This window comes from Oncorhynchus clarkii, chromosome 2, assembly GCF_045791955.1.
Source record: "Oncorhynchus clarkii lewisi isolate Uvic-CL-2024 chromosome 2, UVic_Ocla_1.0, whole genome shotgun sequence".
Lineage (NCBI taxonomy): Eukaryota > Metazoa > Chordata > Actinopteri > Salmoniformes > Salmonidae > Oncorhynchus > Oncorhynchus clarkii.
In genome coordinates this window covers 68,558,183-68,578,073 of record NC_092148.1, presented here as the reverse complement: position 1 = coordinate 68,578,073, position 19,891 = coordinate 68,558,183, and the positions used below count along the sequence as shown (strand labels likewise).

At 42.4% G+C, this 19,891-nt stretch overlaps 1 protein-coding gene across 1 annotated transcript; it reads left to right on the top strand.

Annotated features, from left to right (window-relative positions):
* Window positions 1–3,350: 3,350 nt before the first annotated feature.
* LOC139382224 (transmembrane protein 53-like) lies at window positions 3,351–12,874 on the top strand. Its single transcript, XM_071126103.1, has 4 exons — window positions 3,351–3,479; window positions 10,636–10,981; window positions 11,108–11,354; window positions 12,282–12,874. Exons 2-4 carry the CDS (start codon window positions 10,715–10,717, stop codon window positions 12,641–12,643), a joined length of 876 nt encoding a protein of 291 aa, XP_070982204.1. The 5' UTR covers window positions 3,351–3,479; window positions 10,636–10,714; the 3' UTR covers window positions 12,644–12,874.
* Window positions 12,875–19,891: the final 7,017 nt, after the last annotated feature.

The window sequence follows — 19,891 nt, the reverse complement described above, 5'->3', positions numbered from 1 at the left end:
AAAGGCCTAGCTACTTATAGCTTTTCAATCGGTGACGTCACTCACTCTGAGACCTTGAAGTAGTTGTTTCCCTTGCTCTGCAAGGGCCGCTGCTTTTTTATTTATTTATTTAGTATTTTTTCAAACCTTTATTTAACTCGGCAAGTCAGTTAAGAACAAATTCTTATTTTCAATGACGGCCTAGGAACAGTGGGATAACTGCCTTGTTCAAGGGCTGAACGACAGATTTGTACCTTTTTACCTTTGTGGAGCGATAGGTAACAATGCTTCAGGGGTGACAGTTGTTGATGTGTGCAGAGGGCCCCTGGTTTGAGCCCAGGTAGGGGCGAGGAGAGGTATGGAAGCAATACTGTTACAGATACTGTTACAGCAATACTGTTCTTCCCCAAAAACATTGCAAAACGACATAATCTGTTTCAGTTGCTAGCTAGCTAGCTAGGTGTCATCATCTAAAATAACCGTAATTTGTAAAAACAGTTCTTATTTGATTAATGGTGATCGGACCCATCTATGTGAAGCTAGCCACAATAAGGATTGGCCACAATAGTGGACTTTGCGGTTAGCCTTCAAAATAAAAGTATGTATTTGACAGTGACGCAAATTAATACAAATAATATGCCATAATTGAATAGATCATGCTAAACGAGGTTGGAATGTTTTTATATAAAATCAACAAAAGACAATAATTTGTTAATTTGGCAAAAATCTGTTGAAATCACACTGGATGTATTATACTTTAGAATTGCATTGGGGCCATACATATTTCACTGTACAGCCTTACCTATGGATTGTGGATCAATGACATGGGGTATCAGTCTACTCAGTGACACCCAGAGATCATTAGTGTCGTAGTTATTGCGGGACTCTGAAACAACTGTGAATAGAGCCACATTTATTGTCAACCTATGTGTATTGAACACTATTCCCGAGTAAAAAAAAATAAAAAAATGGATGTTTTGGAGTCTGATAACTCTGAGGAGGACGTTGGGAAAACATATCTTGGGTATTGAGTAGACTGATACCCCATTTCATTGATCCCCAATCCTTAGGTAAAGCTGTAGAGTGCAATATGAATGTCAATACACACAATATGCTGACTGGAGATGTGCTTTCACAGTCACAGTCCCGCGATAAGAACTACAATGCTAATATTTGCGTAAACTCTTCACAGTTGTGTTCTGTGGGTGTCACAGAGTAGATTGATTACCCATTTCATTGCTTCACATTCCAATCTGGTTTAACATGATCTAGTCTAAATATGTCATGATTCCACCAATTGTAACCTTCTGCAACACTTTTACTTGTATTTTGAAGGGAATCCGCAAATTACACTATTGTGCCTAATCCTTATTGTGGCTAGTCTCACAACACATAACCCGGTCCGGTCGAGCCTCACAAGCCAGATGAAGCTAGCTGGCTGCTTATAACGTTATATTTAGGCAACGGGGTTAATAAGTAGCTGGCTAGCTATTTATTTTCATGAACAGGAGTTCAATTTCAATAGGCAAACAACAAGTTGCTACCTAGCTAATACTTACTCACATGGATTCCTACATCATTGCAAGAATAATGAGAAGGACTGCAGTTTCTACTGGTCATTGTTTTCAGTCTGGTTCTATTGGTGCTAGCTAGGTACCAAACTAAAGCTAGCTAGCTAACCCAGGAGTTGCGGTCGAACAAATAATGCTTTATTACCAAATCAAATCAATACCAACGCGGTATTGCAAACACATCGTTCGTGGCCGGTGTTTACTTGTTTGCAGACATTTTTTGTACAGCTTTGACAGTGTTACTGATAGTAGTGTGGCGCTTGGTTTACACGTACAAATTCAGAACACACAACATTCTATAGTAGAGCTGTGTTATTTGACGTGTATATTTTTTGGCGTTCCATATTACACCAGCTCTCGAAGGTGGTCACGTGTCAGCCAGGTTTAATTGAACTATTCAAGGCAAAATAAAAGGAGCTTTGTTTGGATAAAAATTAGAGTGCACATATAACCACGGCATGCATAATGGGTTATGTAAGCTCGTTGTTTAAATTCGCTAACCATCAGCGCCCCCATTCTGATGTAGGCACGATTTCACCGGCTGTGGCTACTGATAATAGTGGTGGCGCTTGGTTTACACGTACACGTTCAGAACACACAACATTCTATAATAGAGCTGTGTTATTTGACGCGTATCTTTTTTGGCGTTCCATATTACACCAGCTCTCGAAGGTGTCACGTGGGTCGCGCGCCAGCCAGGCTTAATTGAACTATTCAAGGCAAATACAATGGGCTTTGTTTGGATAAAAATTAGAGCGCTCATATAACCACGGCATGCATAACGGGTTATGTAGCTCGTTGTAGTGATGGGTCGTTCGCGAACGACTCGGCTCTAAGAGCCGGCTCGCATATCAGAAGAGCCGAATCTATTTATAAAAAAATAAAAAAATAAAGATATGAATAATCAAAAGATTTAAAAGAATAGAATTAACTAATTCAAATAACGAATGGATGCTGTTTGACGAGAGAGCAACTGGGGATGCAGCATGAAGGAATCCCTTTATCAGATGCCATAATGGAGGTCCGATCCTATTTGGAGGAGCCACTCCAAAGATCTGCAGATCCTCTGAGCTGGTGGAAGAACAAGGCCTCTGTCTACCCACGGCTTACTAAAGTCATGACGGGAAGACTCTGCATTGTGGCCACATCCGTTCCCTCTGAGGGGGTCTTCTCAAAAACGTGAAAAACAATTACTGAGAGAAGAAACCGCATCAGCCCCTCGAAAGTGAGGCAGCTTGCATTTCTGAATGCAAATCCCTCATAAGCAAAGCAAAATATGGTCAGTATTCCTGTGTGCTGCTGGTTATAACATGGCAATAAAGAAGAGAGAGAAAAGAGGGACTTTAATGTTTTAAGTGGGATGCTGCAGTTTTGCACATGTTTTTTTATTTTCTTTGATATGGCGCAATATTCTATTATTATGTTGTTCAGATTGTATTCGTTTTGAATTGTTACATTTATATGCACTTTGTTTATTTACATTAAAAAAGTTATACTTTAAATGCACATATTTAATAGCATTCTTTTTCATAACAAACCAATGCATTTTTAAATACATTGTGGTTAAGGTAGAGTATGATTTCATTTAATCATTTAATTAGAAATGTTTTAACACCAATCAGAGTAAAAACTATCGCAAACTGACTTGAAAAAATACAAAACATATTTTCTTTAAAGAGCCGTTTGGGAGCCAAAAGAGCCGTCTCTTTTAGGTGAGCTGAGCCGAACGAGCCGGCTCACTGAAAAGAGCCGGAATGCTCATCGTTGTTTAAATCAGCGCCATTCGGATGTAGGCACGATTTCACCGGGTTGTCTAAGATATATAAATAACCCCTTTCGTGTGGGTTTGTTACATGTGTACCACCGTTTCTGATGAGTACTTCGGGGACGTTGGGGCGGGACACTTTGGCACAAAACACGTTTTCACAGGTAAGGAAAGTTCTTATGATAGCTAGCTAGTAACATTCCTAGTGTTGATGTCAATACTGTATACATGATACTGTATGTTAAATAGCCTTTTGCGACATAGGCAGCTAAGCCCGATAACTAACGACAGTAAGATAACTAGCTAAGTTAGCTTTGCCAGTTTTGACCGCTTGATCATACAATTTAAAGTGTTTTTTTTTTGTTATTGAATTTATCTCGGCCACATTGACCATTTTATTTATTTACCCGTTATTTTACCAGGTAAGTTGACTGAGAACACCTTCTCATTTCCAGCAACGACCTGGGGAATAGTTATAAATGAACCATTAACATGTCTTTAAAAATATGGAACGATCCATTTTCGTTCATTTGGCCAGCTACCAGCATTTTTCAATGATATTATCAGCTACCAAATGTGCAGCTAACCTTTAGTTGTGTTTGCACATAATGACTGTGTCCTTGAGAAAGTCAGGGGTACGATTTCCCTTTGAGAATGACTGACACAAGTCATTGGCCTGTTGATAAGAGCCCCGATGCTCAATCTGAACAGTAACATTCGTCCTTTGCCTAACTGTTTTGGATGCATACAGAGTTTCTTTCATATCAGTGAGGGAAAAAAAATATAGAGATTTTTTTTTAAATTAGCTATCTAGTATGCTGCGAACACCTGTGTGTAAGCTAACTCTGGAAGTGTAGTTTTGGAGGGACTAATAGCTATATCAACTCTCCCAAGATGGCATAGCAGTTCAGACGTATTTTTGTCCTCGTCCTGTCGTGTCCCGTATATATATATTTACAACTTTTTTTTCACATACATTTTTAATTTTCCAAAAACTCATCTTCAGAACACTCTCCTGCAATCCGTTTCACCAATTTATATTTATATAAAAAGTATTATTTACCTCAGATCTGTGATCCTCCGAGAGGCTAGCCAGAAATTAGCCAGAAGCTAGCCGGGAGCTAGCCAGAAGCTGGTCCAGAAGCTACTCTGAAGCTGGTTCAGGGGCTAGTTCAGAAGCTAGTTAGCTTATTTACTGGCTAATCGTTGGTACTCAGCTGACCACGGGTTGTGGTCATCGGCTGTCCTTTGGCTCGAGAATCTATCGCCAGTTTTGTACGGCGCGGTGCAGCGCAGCGCGGCTCGGAGCGGAACATATCGGACCAATTTTTCTCTCCATGTCCCTGGATTTCGGCCGCTGGCTCTGGACTTCCATGCCTGGATCTCGCAGCTAGCTGCTATCCGTGTGACTATCGGCTTTCGTCGATTCCGGAGCTAACATCAATTGTTCCGGAGCTTTGACGACTTCTGTAACCGGAATAGCCTTGGTTTCATGCATGTTAACATTAGAAGCCTCCTCCCTAAGTTTGTTCTATTCACTGCTTTAGCACACTCTGCCAACCCGGATGTTCTAGCTGTGTCTGAATCCTGGCTTAGGAAGACCACCAACAATTCAGACATTTTAATTCCAAACTACAACATTTTCAGACAAGATAGAACTGCCAAAGGGTGTTGCAATCTACTGCAAAGATAGCCTGCAGAGCTCTGTCCTACTATCCAGGTCTGTACCCAAACAATTTGAACTTCTACTTTTAAAAATCCACCTCTCTAAAAACAAGTCTCTCACCGTTGCCGCCTGCTATAGACCACCCTCTGCCCCCAGCTGTGCTCTGGACACCATATGTGAACTGATTGCCCCCCATCTATCTTCAGAGCTTGTGCTGCTAGGCGACCTAAATTGGAACATGCTTAACACCCCAGCCATCCTACAATCTAAACTTGATGCCCTCAACCTCACACAAATTATCAATGAACCTACCAGGTACCTCCCCAAAGCCTTAAACACGGGCACCCTCATAGATATCATCCTAACCAACTTGCCCTCTAAATACACCTCTGCTGTTTTCAACCAAGATCTCAGCGATCACTGCCTCATTGCCTGCATCCGTAATGGGTCAGCGGTCAAACGACCTCCACTCATCACTGTAAAACGCTCCCTGAAACACTTCAGCGAGCAGGCCTTTCTAATCGACCTGGCCGGGGTATCCTGGAAGGATATTGATCTCATCCCGTCAGTAGAGGATGCCTGGATATTGTTTTAAAATGCCTTCCTAACCATCTTAAATAAACATGCCCCATTCAAGAAATTTAGAACCAGGAATAGATATAGCCCTTGGTTCTCCCCAGACCTGACTGCCCTTAACCAACAAAAAAACATCCTATGGCGTTCTGCATTAGCATCGAACAGCCCCCGTGATATGCAGCTGTTCAGGGAAGCTAGAAACCATTATACACAGGCAGTTAGAAAAGCCAAGGCTAGCTTTTTCAAGCAGAAATTTGCTTCCTGCAACACTAACTCAAAAAAGTTCTGGGACACTGTAAAGTCCATGGAGAATAAGAACCCCTCCTCCCAGCTGCCCACTGCACTGAAGATAGGAAACACTGTCACCACTGATAAATCCACCATAATTGAGAATTTCAATAAGCATTTTTCTACGGCTGGCCATGCTTTCCACCTGGCTACTCCTACCCCGGTCAACAGCACTGCACCACCCACAACAACTCGCCCAAGCCTTCCCCATTTCTCCTTCTCCCAAATCTGCTCAGCTGATGTTCTGAATGAGCTGCAAAATCTGGACCCCTACAAATCAGCCGGGCTAGACAATCTGGACCCTTTCTTTCTAAAATTATCTGCCAAAATTGTTGCCACCCCTATTACTAGCCTGTTCAACCTCTCTTTCGTGTCGTCTGAGATTCCCAAAGGAAATCAGCTGCGGTCATCCCCCTCTTCAAAGGGGGTGACACTCTTGACCCAAACTGCTACAGACCTATATCTATCCTACCATGCCTTTCTAAGGTCTTCGAAAGCCAAGTCAACAAACAGATTACCGACCATTTCGAATCTCACCATACCTTCTCTGCTATGCAATCTGGTTTCAGAGCTGGTCATGGGTGCACCTCAGCCACGCTCAAGGTCCTAAATGATATCTTAACCGCCATCGATAAGAAACATTACTGTGCAGCCGTATTCATTGATCTGGCCAAGGCTTTCGACTCTGTCAATCACCACATCCTCATCGGCAGACTCGACAGCCTTGGTTTCTCAAATGATTGCCTCGCCTGGTTCACCAACTACTTCTCTGATAGAGTTCAGTGTGTCAAATCGGAGGGTCTGCTGTCCGGACCTCTGGCAGTCTCTATGGGGGTGCCACAGGGTTCAATTCTTGGACCGACTCTCTTCTCTATACATCAATGAGGTCGCTCTTGCTGCTGGTGAGTCTCTGATCCACCTCTATGCAGACGACACCATTCTGTATACTTCTGGCCCTTTGGATACTGTGTTAACAACCCTCCAGGCAAGCTTCAATGCCATACAACTCTCCTTCCGTGGCCTCCAATTGCTCTTAAATACAAGTAAAACTAAATGCATGCTCTTCAACCGATTGCTACCTGTACCTACCCGCCTGTCCAACATTACTACTCTGGACGGCTCCGACTTAGAATACGTGGACAACTACAAATACTTAGGTGTCTGGTTAGACTGTAAACTCTCCTTCCAGACCCATATCAAACATCTCCAATCCAAAGTTAAATCTAGAATTGGCTTCCTATTTCGCAACAAAGCATCCTTCACTCATGCTGCCAAACATACCCTTGTAAAACTGACCATCCTACCAATCCTCGACTTTGGCGATGTCATTTACAAAAATAGTCTCCAAAACCCTACTCAACAAATTGGATGCAGTCTATCACAGTGCAATCCGTTTTGTCACCAAAGCCCCATTTACTACCCACCATTGCGACCTGTACGCTCTCGTTGGCTGGCCCTCGCTTCATACTCGTCGCCAAACCCACTGGCTCCATGTCATCTACAAGACCCTGCTAGGTAAAGTCCCCCCTTATCTCAGCTCGCTGGTCACCATTGCATCTCCCACCTGTAGCACACGCTCCAGCAGGTATATCTCTCTAGTCACCCCCAAAACCAATTCTTTCTTTGGCCGCCTCTCCTTCCAGTTCTCTGCTGCCAATGACTGAAACGAACTACAAAAATCTTTGAAACTGGAAACAATTATCTCCCTCACTAGCTTTAAGCACCAACTGTCAGAGCAGCTCACAGATTACTGCACCTGTACATAGTCCACCTATAATTTAGCCCAAACAACTACCTCTTTCCCTACTGTATTTTATTTATTTATTTATTTTGCTCCTTTGCACCCCCATTATTTTTATTTCTACTTTGCACATTCTCCCATTGCAAATCTACCATTCCAGTGTTTTACTTGCTATATTGTATCTACTTTGCCACCATGGCCTTTTTGCCTTTACCTCCGTTATCTCACCTCATTTGCTCACATCGTATATAGACTTGTTTATACTGTATTATTGACTGTATGTTTGTTTTACTCCATGTGTAACTCTGTGTCGTTGTATGTGTTGAACTGCTTTGCTTTATCTTGGCCAGGTCGCAATTGTAAATGAGAACTTGTTCTCAACTTGCCTACCTGGTTAAATAAAGGTGTTCTCAACTTGCCTACCTGGTTAAATAAAGGTGTTCTCAACTTGCCTACCTGGTTAAATAAAGGTGTTCTCAACTTGCCTACCTGGTTAAATAAAGGTGTTCTCAACTAGCCTACCTGGTTAAATAAAGGTGAAATAAAATAAAATAAATACAAAAATATGGATCTGTGCAAAACGTCTACAGTACAGTGAGTGTGTATATACAGTGGGGCAAAAAAGTATTTAGTCAGCCACCAATTGTGCAAGTTCTCCCACTTAAAAAGATGAGAGAGGCCTGTAATTTTCACCATAGGTACACTTCACATTGTATGATTTTTAATGAATTTATTTGCAAATTATGGTGGAAAATAAGTATTTGGTCAATAACAAAAGTTTATCTCAATACTTTGTTATATACCCTTTGTTGGCAATGACAGAGGTCAAACGTTTTCTGTAAGTCTTCACAAGGTTTTCACACACTGTTGCTGGTATTTTGGCCCATTCCTCCATGCAGATCTCCTCTAGAGCAGTGATGTTTTGGGGCTGTTGCTGGGCAACACGGACTTTCAACTCCCTCCAAAGATTTTCTATGGGGTTGAGATCTCGAGACTGTCGTCCTGGTCCCTTTGCAGAAAAACAGCCCCAAAGCATGATGTTTCCACCCCCATGCTTCACAGTAGGTATGGTGTTCTTTGGATGCAACTCAGCATTCTTTGTCCTCCAAATACAGGTAAATAAATACAAGTAACAAATACAGGTAACGATGGGAGGACAGAGGAGCCTCTTAAAGAAGGTCTGCGAGAGCCAGAAATCTTGTTTGTTTGTAGGTGACCAAATACTTATTTTCCACCATCATTTGCAAATAAATTCATTAAAAATCCTACAATGTGATTTTCTGGATTTTTTTTCTCTCATTTTGTCTGTCATAGTTGAAGTGTACCTATGATGAAAATGACAGGCCTCTCTCATATTTTTAAGTGGGAGAACTTGCACAATTGGTGGCTGACTAAATACTTTTTTGCCCCACTGTATATTGTAGCGACCCGCACAGATAAGCTGTGTGTTATGTGTTAGGCTAGTAGGTGGTTGTGTTGTACTTACCAGTACCCAGTGTTCGCGGGGTCCGACATGTCAATCAATCTGCTATCTGCCAATCACGGGAATGCCTGGAATGTTCTGATGCCGGGCTTCCTGGCGGTTGGCGGAGTGGCGTGGAGGGGGGTTGGGCAGGGGGATGGAGCATTGGAAGTTAAGACCAGGTTTAGCCTTTGTTTTCTCTCTTATGTCTGGCCTTCACAAGAGAAGGTCACGGTTGGCTTGTGGGGTATCTTTCGTTTATTTGGTGTGGGCTACGGCCAAACAGTAGCCTGTGTAAAGTTGGGTTAATAAACCGTCAATTCGTAAACTCAACCCTCTGTCTGGACAATTGTTCCTTTATGATCTAGTCAGGTCATTACAATATATATAATTTTTATCAGAAGGATTCTTTCTCGCTGAAAGATAAGGGCCATATGTTTGGAAAGCCATATTACAAGCAATGATTATTGACGTTTCTAAACATTAAAACACAGCGTCGGGATTGTAGTTCACATGAGTCAGTGGTGGGCGGAGCTAATGGCTGAAAACTGTAGGAAGAAGGCAGAATGTTGTAGGCTACGACTAGCCCAATAATGGACTAAAGGAGCCTAACGTTGCTCCTTATAGTCCAAGGACATTACATGTTCCGTTTAAAGGCGAATTGGCTCTAGAAGACAAAACAGTTAAATGCACCATTTAAACGTGAATCGATTCTCAATTGCAGTACGGTTCTAGAAACACATCCCTCTTTCATATCACATCAAAATAATTTTCCAAATGCAGTGGTGTAAAAATAAAGTACTACTAAGTAGTTTTTGGGGTATCTTTACTTTACTATTAATATTTTTGGCAACTTTTAATAACCTACATTCCTAAATAAAATCAAGTACTTTTTACTCCATACATTTTCCCTGATACCCAAATGTACTCATTACATTTTGACAGAAAAATGGTCCAATTCACACACTTGTCGAGAACATCCCTACTGCCTCTGCTCAGGCGGACTCACTAAACACAAATGCTTTATCTGTCATTAAAACAAATTCAATTTTACCGTCTAGTTTGCTTAATATAAGGAACTTGAAATGATTTATACTTTTACTTTTGATACTTATGTAGATTTTAGCAATTCCATTCACTTTTTGATACTTAAATTATTTGGTTTTAAATATACTTAAGAGTTTTACTCAAGTAGTATTTTACTGGGTGGCTTGTACTTGAGTCATTTTCTTTTAAGGCATCTTTTACACCACTGCCCAAATGTAAGTACACTGTTTTAACGCCAATGCAGCCAACAGTATTTTTCAGTGACAACACGTTTGGGGCCTTCCGTTTACACATGTGTTCGGAGATGCATATAGCTAATTAGCATAGGTAGCTAGTCCACTCGGTCTTCCGTCTGTTTTCTGTAAAGAACCTCTGTAATATGCAAGTGTGGGAAACCTAACCCTATAAAGGTGTGTATCAATTGAATATATATTATTTCTCGCTGATGTGAAAGATAAGGTCCTTATGCTTCCAAACCCTATCTGTAATGTTGCATGTTTAAACAGCAAATCTGTCTGCAAAATATTTTTCCCCTTCCAGACCAAAGCCTTCACCACAGTTGCCTTACAGCACCACCTCCAGGCTCCCTAACCCTGCACTCTGAATCCCTGCTGTCACCATGCAAGCCCATAGGGTCACCGTTCACCGCATCAGCAAGACCATCACCTTGTACCTGAATGACGCAGCCTCACCTAAACCCTCCCCTGGCCCTCTGTCTGCCCTGAACGATGCAGCCAGTTCCTCTCCATCCCTAGCCCTTACCTCTGCCCCAACCAAGCCCCTGCTGCTGATGCTGCCCTGGTTGGGGTCGCGACCTCAGGCTGTGGCCAAGTACTGTGAGATCTACTTCCGTACAGGCTTTGACGTGCTCATAGTGGAGAGTGCGGTGAGGAAGGGACAACGTTCATGGGTGGAAAATCTGTAACAATTTAAACATTCTGTTTAGAATGCTCCTCTCTATGGTCTCCTTTCTCTCTAAAATACCTCTTATATCCCCTCTCCTCTACCCTAGGTGAGTCAGTTTCTGTGGCCTCGCTGGGGCCTGGACTACGGGGCGAGGGTACTAGATCTCCTGCAGAGTGACTGCTTTGTGTCACGCCCCTTGCTCGTGCACGCCTTCTCCATAGGAGGGTACACCTTCACCCAGCTGTTGGTGCATGTGTCCCGCGACACACAGAAGTACTACGGCTTCACTCAGAGGATCAGAGGCCACATCTATGACAGCCTTGTGCTGGGCTCACTGGAGAGGATGGCTACAGGTGAGTCTGGGGGACAGGGGTTACCGTGAGCAGATACCGACCAGGTGTAACACATATGACAGCCTAGCATTGTCTAGTATAGCCTGGTTAGAGGTTATAAAGCTAACCAGTGAGCTGATGTTGTCCTTTATCCTCAGGACATTTATACTGAACAAAAATATAAATGCAACAATTTCAATGATTTTACTGAGTTAGTTCATAAAATAAAATCAATTGAAATTAATTCATTAGGCCCAAGTCTATGGATTTCACATGACTGGGATGGTATAGGCCCACCCTCTTGGGAGCCAGGCCCAGCCAATCCAAATGAGTTTTTTCCCACAAAAGGGCTTTATTACAGGCAGAAGTACTCCTCAGTTTCATCACCTGTCCGGGTGGCTGGTCTCAGACTGTCCCGCAGGTATGGAAACCGACTGTGGAGGTCCTGGGCTGGAGTGGTTATGCGTGGCCTGCGGTTATGAGGCCAGTTGGATGTACTGCCAAATTCCCTAAAATTATGTTGGAGATAGCTTATGGTAGAGAAATGAACATGAAATTATCTGGCAACAGCCCTGGTGGATATTCCTGGAGTCAACATGCCAATTGCACACTCCCTCAACTTGAGACATCTATGGCATTGTTGTGACAACTGCAAATTTTAGTGGACTTTTGGCCCCAGCACAAGGTGCACCTGTGAAATGATCATTCTATTTAATCAGCTTCTTGATATGCCACACCTGTCAGGTGCATGGATTATCTTGGCAAATGAGAAATGTTCACTAAAAGGGATGTAAAAAAATTTCTGCACATCATTTGAGAGAAGCTATTTGTGCGTGTGGAAAATTCTGGGATCTTTTATTTCAGCTCCGGAACCGTAGGACCAACACTTTACGTGTTGCGTTTTTATATTTTTTGTTCACTACATTTTGTCATTGATTATCTCCTCAGGTCTAGGTAAGATCCTGCTCCCCCGGCTGGAGAGCCAGGTGAAATGGGCCAGTATGCTCTACTTCAGAGCCTTCAAACACCACACAGTCGACTACTTCAACAACGGCATTGATGTCTTCTGGAATAACCCTGTCACCGCACCCGCCCTCGTCTTCTTCTGCCAGAACGACGCACTGTGCGACCCGGAGGGCATGGAGGAGATCATCGCCTATTGGAGAAAACGAGGGATGGAGGTGACAGACAGGAAATGGGAGGAGTCAACACATGCAGGCCACCTGAGACAACACCCCCAGGAGTACCTGTCTACCTTGGAGACCTTCCTAAAGACTCTCGGTATGGTCCCTCTCAAGGCCAAGATGTGACGCTAGGCAGAACCCACACAGCTGTGGTCCGGTCCAGAAACAATCCCTATCCCTATCCACTACCCCTTAGGCCCTCGGCATGGCCCCCAGCAAGGCCAAGTGACAACAGGGCACAGCTGTGGTCCAGTCCAGAAATAGCCTCTAGCCCCTACCCCCTAAGCACTCAGGACCCCCTCAAGACCAGGATGTGACTGCAGGACGTGACAGTTTGCACTTCACTTACCTACAAGTTTGAGTACTCTAGGTATAGTGGGGACTTATTGTATACAGTTTTACATTCTTGGAAAAACAGTAAATTAACTCTTGTTTAGTAGACTTTTCGCAAAAGGAGTCATTGTTTAGATGTTTCGGAATTGTACCAGAAATGTCATGTGATATAGCCTCTGCATTACGTAGGTTACGTAGTGCTCTGAATACCTCAACAACACCAATCTCTAATAGTATCCACTTCATTTTCAAACGCTTTTAAACACTGAAGCCAAACTTCCTCCGCATTATCATAATTTGTATGCTCGCCACTAGAGATCCCTGCATTAGCATGTTTCTGTTAGCTGATAAATCCTGAGAAAATACCCCATGTTGCTGGCTTGCTAATGTGCCTGGACCTTGAAGGCTAAACATTTGAGGGAAAAAAACAATGTATCCAAATGATTGTCCAATCAGGCAGGCTAGATGCAATCAATTTGAAATGAATATGCATTCAAAACACCAGGCTTTTGAGCAGTTATTCAAATGACAGGCTTTTCACTGCAGTCTACAGCCTAGACTAGAGTTTTGTAGTCACTTGAAAACAATAACATTCTTCATTACGTTGTTGTAGGCTACATTTCTTGTCCCTAAAAGGCTGAAACTATAGGGTAGCTTTTCAAGCTGGTACCAGGGGACTGGGAGGGAGCGCACTCAGCGCAGCCTCGGGAGCACAGTGTAGGCTACCTATGATTTTGTTATCTGATAAAAAATAAATATTTTGTGTAAATTTACGGGATATATTCACTGCAGTATTGAGCTTAGGAATTATGGGCTAATATGCATATGCTTCTAATTTAGACTATAGTCTACATCCCAAGCCTGTCTGTCTTTGTTCTGTTGCGCAATTACGCACCAGGCCTCTCCGCTGCCATACCTGTTCCTCTTAAATCTTGTGGAGTCCCAGGAAAACACCAGGCCTCTCCGCTGCCATACCTGTTCCTCTTAAATCTTGTGGAGTCCCAGGAAAACACCAGGCCTCTCCGCTGCCATACCTGTTCCTCTTAAATCTTGTGGAGTCCCAGGAAAAGCAAGACTACAAAAGCTTGTTGGACACTTACAGTTGAAGTCATAAGTTTACATACACCTCAGCCAAATACATTTAAACTCAGTTTTTCACAATTCCTGACATTTAATCCTAGTAAAAATTCCATCTCTTGGGTCAGTTAGGATCACCAGTTTATATTAAGAATGTGAAATGTCAGAATAATAGTAGTGATTTATTTCAGCTTTTATTTCTTTCATCACATTCCCTGTGGGTCAGAAGTTCAAACACACACACACACACACACACACACACACACACACACACACACAATTAGTATTTGGTAGCATTGCCTTTTAAATTGGTTAATTTGGGCCAAATGTTTCGGGTAGGCTTCCACAAGCTTCCCACAATAAGTTGGGTGAATTTTGGCCCACTCCTCCTGACAGAGCTGGTGTAACTAAGTCAGGTTTCTAGGCCTCCTTGCTCGCACATGATTTTTCAGTTCTGCCCACAAATTGTCTATAGGATTGAGGCCAGGGCTTTGTGATGGCCACTCCAATACCTTGACTTTGTTGTCCTTAAGCCATTTTGCCACAACTTTGGAAGTATGCTTGGGGTCATTGTCCATTTGGAAGACCCATTTGCAACCAAGCTTTAACTTCCTGACTGATGTCTTGAGATGTTGCATCAATATATCCATATACTTTTCCTTGCTCATGATGCCATCTATTTTGTGAAGTGCACCAGTCCCTCCTGCAGCAAAACACACCCAAAACATGATGCTTGCACCCCCGTGCTCCACGGTTGGGATGGTGTTCTTCGCTTGCAAGTCTCCCCCTTTTTCCTCCAAACATAACGACGGTCATTATGGTCAATCAGTTCTATTTTTGTTTCATCAGACCAGAGGACATTTCTCCAAAAAGTACGACCTTTGTCCCCATGTGCAGTTGCAAAACGTATTCTGGCTTTTTTTATGGCAGTTTTGGAGCAGTGGCTTCTTCCTTGCTGAGCGGCCTTTCAGGTTATGTCGATATAGGACATGTTTCAGTGTGGATATAGATAGTTTTGTACTCGTTTCCTCCAGCATCTTCACAAGGTCCTTTGTTGTTCTGGGATTGATTTGCACTTTTCGCACCAAAGCACGTTCATCTCTAGGAGACAGAACGCGTCTCCTTCTTGAGCAGTATGACTGCTGTGTGGTCCCATGGTGTTTATACTTGCGTACTATTGTGGTACCTTCAGGCATTTGGAAATTGCTCCCAAAGATGAACCAGACTTGTGGAGGTCTAAGAGGCACTGAGTTTGAAGCAAAGAGGCACTGAGTTTGAAGGTAGGAGGCACTGAGTTTGAAGGAAGGAGGCACTGAGTTTGAAGGTAGGAGGCACTGAGTTTGAAGGTAGGAGGCACTGAGTTTGAAGGAAGGAGGCACTGAGTTTGAAGGTAGGAGGCACTGAGTTTGAAGGAAGGAGGCACTGAGTTTGAAGGAAGGAGGCACTGAGTTTGAAGGAAGGAGGCACTGAGTTTGAAGGAAGGAGGCACTGAGTTTGAAGGAAGGAGGCACTGAGTTTGAAGGTAGGAGGCACTGAGTTTGAAGGTAGGAGGCACTGAGTTTGAAGGTAGGAGGCACTGAGTTTGAAGGAAGGAGGCACTGAGTTTGAAGGAAGGAGGCACTGAGTTTGAAGGAAGGAGGCACTGAGTTTGAAGGAAGGAGGCACTGAGTTTGAAGGAAGGAGGCACTGAGTTTGAAGGTAGGAGGCACTGAGTTTGAAGGAAGGAGGCACTGAGTTTGAAGGTAGGAGGCACTGAGTTTGAAGGAAGGAGGCACTGAGTTTGAAGGAAGGAGGCACTGAGTTTGAAGGAAGGAGGCACTGAGTTTGAAGGAAGGAGGCACTGAGTTTGAAGGAAGGAGGCACTGAGTTTGAAGGAAGGAGGCACTGAGTTTGAAGGTAGGAGGCACTGAGTTTGAAGGTAGGAGGCACTGAGTTTGAAGGTAGGATGCACTGAGTTTGAAGGTAGGATGCACTGAGTTTGAAGGTAGGAGGCACTGAGTTTGAAGGTAGGAGGCACTGAGTTTGAAGGTAGGAGGCACTGAGTTTGAAGGTAGGAGGCACTGAGTTTGAAGGAAGGAGGCACTGAGTTTGAAGGAAGGAGGCACTGAGTTTGAAGGAAGGAGGCACTGAGTTTGAAGGAAGGAGGCACTGAGTTTGAAGGAAGGAGGCACTGAGTTTGAAGGAAGGAGGCACTGAGTTTGAAGGAAGGAGGCACTGAGTTTGAAGGAAGGAGGCACTGAGTTTGAAGGTAGGAGGCACTGAGTTTGAAGGTAGGCCTTGAAATACATTCACAGGTACACCTCCAATTGACTCAAATGGTGTCAATTAGCCTATCGGAAGCTTCAAAGCCATGACATCATGACATCAAGGCACAGTCAACTTAGTGAATGTAAACTTCTGACCCATAGGAATTATGATACAGTGAAATCATCTGTTTGTAAACAATTGTTGGAAAAATTACGTGTCATGCACAAAGTAGATGTCCTAACCGACTTGCCAAAACTATAGTTTGTTAACAAGAAATTTGTGGAGTGGTTGAAAAATTAGTTTTAATGACTCCAACCTAAGTGGATGTAAACTTCTGACTTCAACTGTATTTAGACTTCTAATAGCCTATTGGATGAGAGATACACTCTTGCTGAATATAAAGTAGTCTACAGCATTAAGAACGTGTGGGGAGGAGACGCACATATTTTCCACAGGCCAATCTTAACACTGGGCTACATCCTGACAAAATACATCAGGAGTGGCCTGCTAATGTACCTTTCTGGACCTTCTAAACTGTTGAGAAAAGACCCAAACGGATCCAAATGGTTGCATAATCAGGCCTAGGCTGTTGGCCAATGCAGTTATTTTCACATTAAATAAAACAGGACATTTGAGAGGTTATTCAAATTAGTCTACATCACTGCAGATTACAGCCTATGGACAAGAATTGTGTACTCACTTGGTAACAATAATATATCCTCATTGCACTGTGTTGTAGCCCAGGTATACAAATTGTGTCTAAACTCAAGCTTTGCGTGCCATGAGGACAACCGCGCAGCCTGGAGGAACGCGCAGTACAGATATTACATTTCATAATCTGTTAACCTTTTTTTCTTGTACTTTGACTGGTAAATCTTTAGCTTATTGCGCTAATATTTTTTATGAATGGCCTAATATCTAGCTAATATGCACAACCGGCTATAGCAGGAGTAGGCAATCCTGGTCCTGGGTGCCGCAGGCACTTCATGTTTTTGATTTAACTGACCTGGAAGACCAGGTATATTGAATTTAGGCAATCATTGAACTGATCAATTAGCTTAGTTGGTCAGGTGTGGTGCCTAGTTGGAACACAATCCTGCAGTACCTGTGGATTGTTGAGACAAAGTACATTGGTGAGCTAACTTTTGTCCGGTTATTATAACATTTGTTGCACCGATGCATTATTTGCAGTTTTCACTATAACAATGAACATACCCTGCATTGAATGGTTTGAACCAGTGTCTGTGCGTTAGAGACCCCATTAATGGTTTTGTTAACACCTTTATTGATAGGCAGCTTGCAATATGATGCATTGATCAGTTGATTGACATGTAGGACTGCAGAATGAAAAACGATCATCTTTTCTCTAGTGTGGATGCTCACAAACATTTTATGGTTATGTAGCCTATAGTTATGGGCTTGGTGGATGGCCCTTAACGCTGACGTGACACAACTAACGTTATCACAACAGAACTAGCCTAGTAGGTCTAGCTAACGTTGGAGAACTTGGAAATAAAAAACAATTATACTTGTTTACTTTTATACTATATCAATTTACTCTGGCAAGTGTGCCACCGGTGCACTGCAGTAGGAAAGTAAAGCGGAAGTCGAATCATCCCTTCTGCTGTTTGGCTGTGCTCATAACGTTTGAAATTGAGGTGGACAGTGCAAAGTGTGCTAAATTACTTTTTTATTATGACGTGCAAACACTACATAACTTGTGTTAAATAATCTATGTAATCTTATTACAATTGTTCAATGGATTTATATGTTAAGTTTGTCTTGTAAAAGATATGCACACAGAGTGGTATTGTTGGTTATGTAACTAATGAAGAGGAATTTCTCAAACACAACCCAGTGAGCGAGCCCCTCCAGTTTGCTAAGCGATTCAAGGACAAATGGGCAGACAGTCTCTAAGCTGAACATACCATAATTGTACTAACAATTACCTATTTATTGGGTGACTGACCTATGTCCTCTTATGATAACCAGTCTTATAAAGCCTTAAGAATACATCCTTGTGTAAACTTTAATATCCAGCATAATACTGCAAACACTAACACTTAGTAACAAAAGCAACATGAATGCTGAGACAGAAGAGCAAATAGGCAGAAGGCGAAAAACCGTAATGACTGATATGCAATTCGCTTACACTGGTGGTTCTCAGAGAATGTATCTTTACACATATTTCCCTGCGCATACAGACAGACTTGTTTTGAAGATCATTTAGAACAGGGGTGTCAAGCTCATTCCATGGAGGGCCTACTGTCTGCTGTTTTTTTAAATGTATTTTCAATTAAGACCTAGACAACCAGGTGAGGAGAGTTCCTTACTAATCAGTGACAATCATATCTGTACAAGGGAGGATCGAAAACCCAGACACTTGGCCCTCCATGGAATGAGTTTGATGCCTATGATTTAAAATACTCTATTGTTCCTTATCAAGCAGTTATCAACTTGTTTTCGTCTTACTTGACAAATCCCATAGTTTAGCCTGACTATTATCAGACCGATGCAAGATTGCTTTGTTACACTATCTAAATGTCAATCTGTAGCCAATTGGATGGAAATGTGAATACTCTAGAATCCGCATATTTTCTCACCAGTGATGTTTTCCCAAAATGGACCTTTTCTCTTAAGTTTTCATGTACTGAATAAAAATCTAAGGTTAAATATATTTCCATCGCATTTTCAATTCTACCGATTTTAGTTTTGTCACAAACTGAATGAAATATAAAAAGTGCGTCTTGGCACGTGTGCTCCTGCCAACATCTCGCAGATGCTGTGATGGGTATAGTCTACATCAGTGGCGTCAAACTCATTCCATGCAGGGCCTAATGTCTACTGTTTTTTTCTTCTTCCCTTTCAATTAAGTCCTAGACTACCAGGTGAGGGGAGTTCCTTACTGATCAGTGACCTTAATTCATCAATCAAGTACAAGGGAGGAGCGAAAACTCACCGATATTTGGCCCTCCATGGAATGAGTTTGACATGTGGTCTACATTATGAATATTATGGATAAGAGCTAGAATTTTTATTTGTCATGACAAAAGGCAGTTAAGCATCGATCATGTCACCAGAATATGATATGTATTGGAAAGGAGCATCAAGCTCACAGTGAACTTTCACCACCCTGTGAAGTTTAACGTATTTCATCAGTAGCCTAATAAACTGCATGGTTTCCCGAGTCGTAGTGGGAGGACCACACACCATATCATCGCGTGACTCCAAGTTTACTTTGATATGATGGTTATTATATACATATTTGCGCATAAAGGACTTTCCACCGCCATTTCTTGCATAATTTTAAATGCGGATGACACATTTCAGTTGAAGGCATTCAGTTGTACAACTGACTAGGGATCCCCCTTTCCCTTGATTATTTTTACCAACACAAAAAGATCCCACCATGTCGAACGAACAAGTTATCTGTTGGCATTTATAAAATAGTTTCCATCACAGCTGTCATAATTTTAATAGAGTATGACTTTACTCGCATAAAAACTGAATGGAAACGGTTTATGATACATTTTCCAGACATGATTAATCAATCTCCTGTTTATATAGAAACTGAATTTATATTTTGCGTCCGTCTTACCCACTGTTCTATATTAACCAATCAAGTAGCAGTCTTGTTTGACAATCAAATGAGGAACACTAGAACAGGGGTCTTGGACCTTTTCTTGCCCAAGGAAACTGGTGACCCAGGGACCCCCA

Coding starts and splice junctions, on each gene's coding strand:
- LOC139382224 (XM_071126103.1), top strand. CDS start 10,715: ATGCAAGCCCATAGGGTCACCGTTCACCGCATCAGCAAGACCATCACC. Junction 10,982..11,107: donor TGCTCATAGTGGAGAGTGCG/GTGAGGAAGGGA, acceptor CCTCTACCCTAG/GTGAGTCAGTTTCTGTGGCC. Junction 11,355..12,281: donor ACTGGAGAGGATGGCTACAG/GTGAGTCTGGGG, acceptor TTATCTCCTCAG/GTCTAGGTAAGATCCTGCTC.